At 37.9% G+C, this 12,290-nt stretch overlaps 1 protein-coding gene across 1 annotated transcript in view; it reads left to right on the forward strand.

The window, feature by feature from the left end:
* Positions 1–12,290, forward strand: part of ADAMTSL1 (ADAMTS like 1) — a 376,924-nt gene that overhangs the window by 168,768 nt on the left and 195,866 nt on the right. Inside the window, exons 11-13 of the mRNA XM_007098528.3 lie at positions 3,756–3,960; positions 5,194–5,341; positions 8,064–8,148. Of these exons, the coding sequence (XP_007098590.2) occupies positions 3,756–3,960; positions 5,194–5,341; positions 8,064–8,148 (438 nt within the window). The remainder of the gene's footprint in view (positions 1–3,755; positions 3,961–5,193; positions 5,342–8,063; positions 8,149–12,290) is intronic.

The raw sequence follows: 12,290 nt of genomic DNA on the forward strand, positions 1-12,290 counted from the left end.
TTGCTCTATTCTCTTTGCTCACTTGGACTCCAGGGCACCAGCTGCTAGTTAGAACCCAGAGTTTAAATCCAATCGCGAGTAGTTTTCTCAATCTCAAACTAATGAAAGCCCAGAAAACAATTCTGAACTATAAAATGAAACAAAGTTTGATTGAAAATCTCCAAATACTTAATGAAATGGAATCCAAATAGGGGCTCTTGAGGTCATTTAGTTCAGCTCCCAAGAGATGCTTCCCTATCCCATTCCTTCCCTGCAACCACACCCATATGCCCAACATTTGTAAACATATGTATTTATACAAATATGTGTATATGAGTATTTAGTGAATATGTATTCCCACATGGGTATATGGATATACATATATTTATAAAATACATATATACCAGTGAAAGCTGTCATCCAGCCTCTACTTAAATACTTCCAGTGCCTGTCAGAGAACTTGATTTTCACCATCCTAACGGTTGCATGTAGAGAGGGACATCGGATTTGTACTCTATATAGCTGTTTGGGTTTTTTTAAGCTCTTCCACTAAGGGGTTACCTTGTTAGTCAGCTCCCTCCCGCTTTTCTATGACTGTATTGATAAAGCTGATAAATGACTATAGAATGCTATATAAATGACTATATAAATGCTATATAAATGACTATATCATTTTGCTGGTTTGATCCAGAACCAAAGTAATATAGTAAATCCTTCTTGGGGAAAAAAGTGGAGTGAAAATATAAAGAGATTAATTTTACTGATCCAAGATTTCATTTGACTTCAGTTTCTGTATCTCTAAAATAGGACACACGTATTTGTTTGTGTGAAGACCAAATATTTTACGATAAAGGCAAAGTTGGTGTAAGGAGTGAGCAACATCAAGGTTATGTTTTTCTTGTAATGGCACTCCTACGTTTCTTTCATGTCTATGATCTCTCTTGTTTATATTTCTCTGGTATAACTAATGCCTGTCTTAGGTTAAACTTCGTTTCTTATATACTCTAATTTCCCCCAAATGCTAGAAGCCCAGTATTCTCAATGACAGATTGAAATGAGCCTCCTTAATGCCATCCTGTGTCCACACTGGCCTATCCATGCATCACAATGAGAAAGGATAATTATCAAATAAACACTATATTTCTTGCACTTCTGTTACTGAGCTATTTCTAAAGTTAGATATTCTGCTTAGTTGATAAAGTCTTAGTAAATGGAAGCAATTTCTACAAATATGTTCTTATAAGAAGTATTGAGTCTCAAAAAAACCCCCAAAGTTGAGAACTAAGGCTCAAATATGATTCTCAGGTGGCAGCTACATTCTGATCAAGGCAGAAGGCTTTCCTTATTGAAATTATTTAAATGGGCTTTAGTCCACAAGTGTAGATACAAGGCACAGTTAGTGAGTCTTCCGATTTTTTTTCTTGCCTTCAGTCTTTGACTGAAACACATACCTAAATGTAATGTAAGAATGTAGTCTGATGAATTATCTTTAATTCATAATTAATATATATATATATGTTTCCCACATCACTCTGAATTTTGAGAATTTCTTAAACACACTATGTATTTAAAAAATTAAAAGCCATCGGAATTAAAATATGTGATATGTGAACCCATTTAGTATTCTTCCAGGATGAGATTCTTGGATATGCTTTTTTTTCCCCAAGTACTTACTGGTCCCTGTTTAAAGATATTCTAACTGATGTCTTCTTTCAGCTTTTATTATATTTTCTTTAAAGCACTCAGACATGTTTTGCCTTGAAATTCCACATAACCCTATTATTATGTCAGGATTCACACAACAATTTTTCATTATATAGAACTATAGTCATATGGTGGACCCATACTATAAATTCTTAGAATAATATTAGCATCATTTGTCTTTCTGTGATCACTGGCATTGAAAAGGATACTTATTACTGTTTATGAACTTACACTATGGGTCAGGTCCAAATGTTGAGACAGAAATTAATCACTCTCACTTTAGAAGGGTCAAGGTTAGGGACATTAGAGTACCAATTAGAAAGTGTGCTCTTTTTATGGAATCTTAATGTTCTAAGAGATTAAATGTACATTCAAAAACATATTCCCGCTTCACTGTCAGATCAAATGTAATGTGAATATGTACTTATATATTCAGCCTAATTTCATTCTGAATCAGACCTGTTATCCATATCCAGAGGGAAGCTCTCCAGAGATTTACATGGATAAATGAGAATTGGTATTACCCTTTTAAAAGAGAGACCCTCTATGGAGCTGCTTCATTTTCTTGAAAGGGACCAGAAAGTCTCCTAAGGGCTAAACAGAGGGCCTCAGTTTCCCCATAATAGCATTTGCTTTTGTGTCTCCTGGGGAAATATGCATAGGAAAATATTGTACTTGGCAGCATGTTTAGGCTGTTGGCAATAGAGATAACAGTTGTTTCCTAGACTCAAACAGTGCAAAGAAAATGTGGAGGAAAATTCTGTTAACTGGGAAACATACATTATCCAGGCTCATACAGAAGAGCATTCAGGTTCTCAATATGCATGAATCCTACTTATAAAATAATTGATGTCTCCATGGTATGCTTGTGCAGTGTTTTTAAATTTAACTTTTCAAGTAGATCAACTTGATGACATTTTGTTTTTCTCTCATTAAAACTATATCTCTCATAACTCTAAGGGAAATCTTAAAATTCCTTAGCAATCCTCATCAACAAGCAGAATATATGTAAGAAAGACAAGCTCGGTCCCAATGTTTCCATTTTTCAAAATTCTATATTCTGTAAATGGGCCAAAGATCTCTCTCTGCGTCTAGTCCCAAATGCAGCAGAGCTATGCAGAGATCTAAAAAGCAATGGAATTCTCTTAAATGTTATTGATAATATTGTTCTTTTCTCCCTTACTAAACTGTATCTTTAGATTCCAGTGCCATCAGCCTTCCAAACAAAACAAAACTTCTTCACAATTCCAAGAGTTATTTATTAGGGGAATGCTAACTGCCAGTATCCCTCAACAGTTAGGGAACAAGAAGATTACATTATCACCTTTGCTCCTTAGTGTATTGATGGCGTAGCTTGAACATCGGAATTGTGCTGAATCCATGTAGTCCCAAAGCTGATGATTGTAGAAGCAAGGGACAGAGTGTCTTTGGTTTGCCTTGATCTTTCATGAGCTTCTCGTACACAAGTATCCAGAAGCTAAGTAAGAAAGTATTGCATTGAAAATAGAAAGTATCAGCCCAGGTGCAAACTATTCCTGTTAATTGAGTAACCAGTTTTGGTCTTAACGAAGATATTTAAATGGGATTTAGTAAAAAAAAAAAAAAAAAAAAAAAAAAAAAAAAAAAAAATATATATATATATATATATATATATATATATATATATCATGGTAAAATATATAACTGTATATATGTGCAGAATATATATTTATAAAATATAAAATAATATAAATATTATACACAGAATATATATTCGAACTACAAGGAGAAGGACTGAATAGCCCCCGTTAGAGTAGGTTAGAGACAGCACAGATATCCCTGTGGACAGCTCTCCAAACAGTATTTCTTACATTATGTAGAGCTTCAAGGTTTACAAAGCACTGTTGCCAACGTTGAATCCTTCTCTCTTACTCATCAGATTTTAGGCATTAGATGGCTCTCAGTCCTCTTGACCATAGCCTCTCAGAACCTGATTGCCCCAGTAGGCACTGGGAACGGGGTTGGTCGGAAAGGTCACTGAGGAGGTTCGGCAATGTGCATGTCTGCCCTGATGACTCCCCTTGCTTCTGTAGGTGGGAGGCCACCCCGTGGACCGCGTGCTCCTCCTCGTGTGGGGGGGGCATCCAGAGCCGGGCAGTTTCCTGTGTGGAGGAGGACATCCAGGGGCATGTCACCTCAGTGGAAGAGTGGAAATGCATGTACACCCCTAAGATGCCCATCGTGCAGCCCTGCAACATTTTTGACTGTCCTAAATGGCTGGCACAGGAGTGGTCTCCGGTAACTGTGCCCTCTTTCTTTGTTCGTTAGGAGAGTAAGTCCACTCTTCCCTCTCATCATCATGACCCCACCGGCTACCCTGTGCAGCTCCCCACTTCTCTTGAGGTGTCTAGAAGCCCACCAGTTTAGCCCTGATGTAGGCATGCCCCAAATCTAGCACAGCCAAAAGTAAATGAGTAAATATATATAGCTTCTTCAAGTTACTTCCAGAAGCCTCTGTCGCTCATAACGTTCCCTCAAGTGGCAAGGAGAGGCAAATGTCTGTCAAGAGCAGCTGAGGCCAAGTGACTGATCCTGAGTCTCTAGAAGCTGCTCGGATGATAGAGCTCAGTAGACCACAGTTTAGTTTTATTTTGTATTTCTTGTGCTTTGTCTATATCCAAAAAGGGTCTGAGTGGATTTAAATTAAAATTATGTGTATTATTCATTGAAAAGAAAGATGAAATGGAAATGGCAAAATAATCAGAATGGGGATGAAGTAGGATAATTAAAGCCAGAACATTCTAGAACATTAGGGAAACTGTTGCAGCAGCCTAAATAAAGTGTTATTTGAGGTTTCATGGCTGCTAATGCAAAGGTTTGAAATAGCAAAAGAGATAGAAAGATGAGGAGATAAGCCACTGTGCCCTCAGCCACACAGATGGCACTTCACTTCACTACGTGGCTTTGTGGCAGCAGGATCAGAGCTTGGACATTTCTCTCTGTCTAGACTTGCTCCCAGGTGTCTAGAACCACTGGAGGTGCCATCTACATCTGGCTGTTGAATCAACTCCCTTGAACAGTTTTGACTGTGTCATATAATCAATTGGATCAGCCATGCTGCAATAATACGTGTCAACTATGATGGCTGTTCAAAAAACTGTCAATGTCCATGTGGGAGCTAGCAAAATGACTCAATAAAATTAAAATGCAGTGTTAGCAATCAACATTGAGCACACGCTACAGTTTCTTTTCTCCTTCTTTTCACTACTTGGTTTGGGACTCGGCACACAGTGGGTGCTTTCAGGAATGCTACCTAACTCATCTAAATCTAAGAATTGAAAGTGATTTAATTTTCAGCCACCTTCACCCTAAGTAGCCAAAAATAACAAAGATTCCATGAATGGTAAGAAATGGTACAAATCCACCAGGAGTCCTTATATAAAGGCAGCCCTTTAAAGTCTCAGGTGAGAGATGAGGCAAAGTGAACAAGGCTTTGCTATGAGTCTCCTCTGTCTTGCCTTCTCCTTCCAGTGCACGGTGACATGCGGCCAGGGCCTCAGGTATCGGGTGGTCCTCTGCATCGACCATCGTGGAATGCACACAGGAGGTTGTAGCCCCAAAACCAAGCCCCACATAAAAGAGGAATGCATCATACCCACTCCCTGCTATAAACCCAAAGGTAACTCCACAGGTGCTCGCTTACCAGCCTTTTCATTGTTATGTGCGTTCAGGGACTGTTTGAAACTCCTTGGAATATTTTTAAGTATCCCAAGGTTCTTGGAAACTATATTGTGTAGCTTAGACTCTACTAAATGGACTTAACTCTTTCTAAAAAATCTTTCAAATAATTTTGATTGCAAATTGTTGTTTAAGTACTACTTATTTACATAATTCTCTCCTGGATCATAAAGCTGTTTGAAGACCATTGCTGAAAAGTAGCAGATATATCTGCTTAGAGGGAGATACTATAGAGACATTGGAGAAATGTATAAGTGATTTACTATCCACATGTCTTGCTGTTGAAAACAATGCAGTGAATCCGAAAGTGTCTCCTTTGCTAAGCGTGAAATACATTGGGAAGCTTCATACTGAAGAAACATACTGATGAAACAGAAAGGTGTTGCTTATTATACTGAGAATTAAAACATTAATATGAGACCAGAAGCCAGAATCTTAACTTAAAATGGAAATACGGAATAAATCAGAATTCAACAGATACTACACGTAATTTATAAAAAGCAATTTTGTAAAAAGTTCTACTTAGCGAGCAAGATTTATTATAATTATACAGGGTCTCTCAGATTAGCGTGCCCACTAATCTGACCTCTTTGCTGATATTGATACAGTCTGAGTCAAGAGAAAATGCCAAAGTCACAAGCCAATTCAGAAGAACTCCTTGTGATAAACTACCTCCTATTATTGATATTAAATATGGTTCCCGGGAGCTAGGGTGGCTCAGTTGGTTGAGTGCCCAGCTTCGGCTCAGGTCATGATCTCGCAGTTGACAAGTTTGAGCCCGCATCGGGCTCTGTGCTGACAGCTGGGAGCCTGGAGCCTGCTTCAGATTCTGTGTCTCCCTCTCTTTCTGCCCCTCCCCTGCTCATGCTCTGTCTCTCTCTGTCTCAAAACTAAAACATTTTTAAAAATTTAAAAAATAAATATGATTCCCATTTGCTTCTGAATTTATTTCTCTAAAGATTACATTTCTCTGAAAATCAGCCACAGCGTAGCTCTTTATTCTGCTATCTGTAGGTTGCCCTTGTTGGGGGTGAATGGCATCATGAAATCTAAATGATATAATGGAAATAAACAAACCCAAAATACCAGAAATCCTGATTCACTTTAATAACTACATCTCTCTCTAAACCTCAGCTTCTTCATCTACAAAATGGGGCTAATAATAGTAACTACCTCAGAGATGATGTATTAAAGGAGATATAGTGCAAACAGGGTGCTTAGCTCACTGCCTGGAATATAGCAAGTTTGTCCTAAATGTTATCTTCAACTCCTGACTATCATCAGCATCCTTAAATACGGAAAGAAGAGGCCCCCGGTACATCTTACGGGACCCACTTCAAATAGACAATAAAGTATTGTAGGCCTGCTAATATTACCAAGCTTAATGCTCCCTTACTGCGACAGAGCAATGGCTCACACTGTCAGATAAGGAGTCACTGACTGCGTCACTTAGTTGGAGAGGTGAGCTAGTTGTAAAATGACTTCTGCACAGGTACCCTGTTAGCGTGTCTAAATGATAGCACATCCTTCTGGCCTCAGCAGCTTCATATTTCTCTCGCACTTTGATTTCTGACTATAAACAATCGCTGTACATAGAGCACCAGACGTGATGCCCCCCCCCACTTAAAATAGTCAATTATTTATTAGCTCTATCTTTACCAAGCCACTTCAGAGAAAGAAAAGCAGTTTGTGGTTAACTATCAAGAATAAAATCTGGATTTTCACAACTAAGTAGTGAGTCTGGCTCTCTAAACATCATGAAAATGCTGTATAATTCTGTGGTGTATGCATATAGAGACATATTTCTTTCATCTTTACAATTATATGTCATAAAATGGTGATAGAGCTTCACTGGCTCATACTATAAAGGCAAGTATGCCTATAAACGATCCTAATAAATATGTCAGAATGGGAATCTTGGCAGTGACTTCTGTAGGAGCAGTTATGACCTCCCTCTTTCTTTTTCTCCTTCACATTTTTCCCCCTGCCCAGGAAGTAGTTAGGAAGCTTGTCCTGAATTGTATGGCCAACGTAAGATAAATAGGTAAAACAGTCAAATTATGGGTTGTGGACCCTAAGTTACTCATATTCCAGTTGTCAGTGAGCATTAGGGTGGTGCTGAATGAGTCAGATATGGAAGGCAATGTTTTGTGAATTTCAGAGTGGCATTTTTGTTTGTTTTTGACAACATGGCATAGATCACACTTTGTCAAAAGGAAAAGGAGAAACAAGTCAGGATTTATTAAAGTATTGCAGTATAATTTATTGTACTTTGTGTTTGCCTTAAAAAATAAATATCACTCTATCTTTTTGACAGGAAATAGTGAAAAGATAGTTTGATGACTCTTCATACACATACTGAGCCAGCGTTCCTAGAGTTACGATTTTCATGATTAAAAGACTTTTCCTTTGCTCTTCAGCATAATGAGAGGGAAGCATATCTGCACAAAGACTAGTAATACTAAACATTTTAAAATATTCTCTTTTCTTCATATAACCATCATCAGTAGCAGAAATTTACCAAAAAACTTATTATTTGCAGCTACCCATATAGTTTCTAGGTAGTGCAAAATCAGGAACTGGTGAAGACATAAAGGAAGCTCCCTAAAATTCCAAAATGGTTCTAACCTCTTCTCTCTTATGTGCATGCACTTAATTCTCAGAGAAACTTCCGGTAGAGGCCAAGCTGCCATGGTACAAGCAAGCTCAAGAGCTAGAAGAAGGAGCTGCCGTGTCAGAAGAGCCCTCGTAAGTGTTGAAACCACAAGGTGTTTTGCTTTTGAAGCTGATTGGTTTAAAGAAAGAGGGGTCTCATTGATTGTGGCTTCCTTGGGTTCTGAGCCAGCTGTCACCCTCTCACCAAGGGTTGAAATGAGCCTTTGGGCTGTCACATTGGAGATTTATCAGTTTCAAAGCGTGTCTCAAAACATAAGATTGCATGGTTGCTCTCTAAATACTTTTCAATTTTGAAGGAAATGAAGGGGTAGTGCCCATCCTCTTCTCCAAAATCTGACCTCCTCTTTTCCAAGAGGCTAAAGGTGAGAAGGCCCAGGCTGCCTCTGATGATGTAACATAGATTGGATGTGAAAGTCTAGGCAGCTTTTCACATTTCTTATACCCCAGCTGTGCAATATAGCCACTCACAAAAGGTAAAGCATAGGTAAAATATATTTGAGGACAAAAGAAGTATATTAGCTTTTCTTTTCCCTATCTTGCTGTGATCGGGATCACATGGATACCAGTCTTTGCCCTACTTGATCATGGTTCCTTACCTGCCCAGTTTTATCAAGGCCATGAAATTTGTAAGACCACCAGGCAAGGAGTTTTCAGATGTTTCAGAAGAGGAAACAATAAGAAAGACAAACATTGACTGACCGATTGATGGGTTGATTAAAGTTATATGTTGATTGGACTAGAAAGCACTAGGTATGTCTGCTGCATCATTTTTTAAAATAAGGGAAAGCCCTTTAGTGATGTATTTCATTTATGATCAAAGCACTTTCTCAGAGTGATGATTTTCTCGATTAATTTATTTCATATAAACCCTAGGCTCTGCGCATAAGACATGTTACCCACCGTCCAGGAGCTCACAGTATAGCATGTAGGATATGAAGGGTTTTCAAATTCAACATACAGTTTAAATTTTACCAGAGAGGAACACCTGAGTGGTTCGGTCGGTTAAGCATCTAACTCTTGGTTTCAGATCAGACCAGATCTCATGGTTCATGAGTTCGAGCCCAGCATCAGGTGCTGTGCTGCCAGTGCAGAGCCGACTTGGGATTCTCTCTCTCCCTCTTTCTGCCCCCCCTCTCTCTCTTTCTTTCTCTCCCAAAATTACTAAATAAACTTTTAAAAAATAAAGTAAATTTTACCAGAGAAATAAATCAGCACTGTAATCTATGTATCCGAAAGCAATTTAGAATTTTCTCAGATTCATCCCGTTCGAACCTAAATCTGATATGGTGTGCCAGACCATGAATTGTGTTCCTGAATCACACCCTAAACAGCAAAGGATTGAAGAAGAATTTCAAAATACAGATTGGTACAACCAAAGTTGATTTGTAAAGAAATGAAATTTGTTTTTCAGTCACGTGGTTTCACATTAGGCAATACATTTCATACTTTAAAGGACAGTAAGCAAAATATAAATTACCTTTGTACTATAAAGTTACTACTAGCACCTTTTTTTTAATGTTTATTTATTTTTGAGAGAGAGAGAGAGAGCAAGAGAGAGAGCAGGGGAGGGGCAGAGAGAGGGAGACAGAGGATCTGAAGCAGGCTTCACGCTGCAGCAGAGAGCCTGATGCTGGGCTTGAAATCACGAACTGAGAGATCAGGACCTGAGGCGGAGACAGATGCTTAACTGACTGAGCCACCCAGATGCCCCACTGCAGCACCTTTTTCCACTTCTTTGAGAAGTGACTTTTTTAACCATTGCAGAACTTTGGAGAAAAGGCGATGTTTAAAGATCACAGTGCAACCTTTACGTGGATATATGAAGGCTTAAAACTTTCTGTTTCTCTCCTGCCAGTACCTGGCCGGACAGGCCTTCGTGCTGCTGGAGAGGAAGTAAGCAATTTATTTTAGAGGGGGATTAACTCTTTGTCCACTAAGGTCCTATTTAAGACACAGAAAGATGCCACTCCATATATACACTCTTAGGTGAGATACGTTTAAAACCAGACATGTACTATTCTACTTAAATAAACCGCTCGCCTGTACATAATATTTTGTCATTTGGTCTAAAGCATAATCCTATATACAGTACTGTATTATAACCGAAGTTAAGTAATATAATAAAGTTGAAATTAAATCAAAACATCTTACATCAATAATATAACATCTTTCCCATTATTAGATACCTCTTAGATGAAAGTAGTAAGTGGAGCTTAATGCCTCTGCAGAAGGATTACATAGACTTATGGTCAACCATGTTTTGTAATGAGTGTTTTCCAGGGAAGGTCTGATTAAGATGCATTATGTTGAACTTTAATCTTAATAAAATCCCTAAAGTAGTTAACCACATAGTTTTCACCGTTGAAACTATAGCCATATATTAGATTATTAAATTTTACTCTTGGTGTAATGGAATTGCCATCTTGGCATGATTAATCTGAATTGAAGTAGATTGTAATTGGAGCGCCAGTGCTGGGGAAAGGAAATGTATACTGTTATGCTCAGAACAATAATTACTTTTATACCAAAATGAAATAAATGACAGCTGTAGAATAATGTAATGAAAGGTATCCGGTTTCCACATCTTAATATGCTTTACATGTTTAGTGCACTGAACCCTAGGAAAGGTCTTACGTGTCACATTATTTTTTCATTGATTTTGAATTTAAAAAACATAATTTTGCATGGGCTTAATTCTTTCTTTTTTAAACCACATAGGCTAGTTTCTAAATGTGTGTAGCAACCTATAATTACTCTCCATAGTATAATGAAGAAATGATATAGTGTCAGCACGTCTTTCTTTCCCCCCACCAAAGAGACTCACATTGCTTAAATTAAATGGCGATGTTTAGAAGCTGTGCCTGTCACTTCTGAACTGCTACAGAGAAGCATGAATAGTGATCCAGACCTATTATCTCTCACTTTGGCCCCACCTAATATGGAGAGTTCTATAGTAAAAACAGTAAATATCATTTATTTCCCCTTATGTAAAATAAAAATATGATCACCAGCCTGTCTCTTTAGACAATATAGGAAAACAAGTACCTTAAAGTCTTTAGCCTATGGCAATACTGTTACTGAGTATTAGATGCTTGTGGTAGTCCCACCAATAATTGGGTAGCACTCTGGCCAAAGGTATGTTGGAAAGCAACCGCTCTAAGGTATGTTTAGAAAAAGCTATGATTAAAAAGTAAACACTGAGCTTCCAAGAAACAACCCAAACTTGATAAACTTCCAAGAAATAACCAAAACTTGATGGAACAGGTGTGCACACTGGTATTATTGTTCCACTAAACTAAATGCAATGCAGCGGATACAGATGAAGATATCAGTCACATAGAATACCTGAAATAAGGATCGAGATTAAGTCACATGGTAATGTCCTTAATATATTGAATTCATCATATAAAGCTGCAACTTTATTTGGAAATACTTTTAGACGTTAATTGCTTTTTTTTCTAGCAACAAACGGGTTTATTTGTGATGTATTTGATTCATACGGCACAAAAGTAGGAGCATTCATTGTGAGGAACATATTTTCATGATATGAAAAAAGTATCTCCTAACCTACCCGGGAGAGTCACAGCATCTAGACTGATTTTTCACTAGTGGCCATGGTTTGACTTGATCCAGGCACAGGTTTTTATCAGATTTTTCTGACAACCAGCAGCAAGAATCTTCAAGCCAGGTATTTTTGTCTCTCCTCGTTGAACAAAACAGTGTGAACAAGATCCAGCCCCTAATCAAGACTAATCAAGTGGGGTTTTAGCCTGTGAAGCTGATCGAGCACAGACAGTCTTACAAATAAATACAATAAGGTGAACTTGCCTTCGAAGATGCCCTCTAAGCAATCCATAGAAATCCCTGCTACCCAATTAACACGGAAGGAATTAGAGTTAGAATTCTAAAAATAATAAGATTCTGGGAGAGTTGCATTTTTTTAAGGCTAAGATCAGTACCTTTCCAACACTAGAAAGGGGCATATAGAAAAATGACTGAGGGAATTCTCTTTGGCTGTTATTTGAAGTATGTCGTTTTGAATTTGCCTCCAGCTGATGAAAGTCTCATTTAGGATACATCATTTATTTTATTTTATTTTTTAGGTTTCATAAGTTATTATTTTTCTTTTCTATCATTTTATTTTTACAGTGTAATATTAGTTTCGGGTGTACAATATAGTGATTCAGGACTTCCATACATTACCCCATGCTCAT

This window comes from Panthera tigris, chromosome D4 (genome assembly GCF_018350195.1).
Source record: "Panthera tigris isolate Pti1 chromosome D4, P.tigris_Pti1_mat1.1, whole genome shotgun sequence".
NCBI lineage: Eukaryota > Metazoa > Chordata > Mammalia > Carnivora > Felidae > Panthera > Panthera tigris.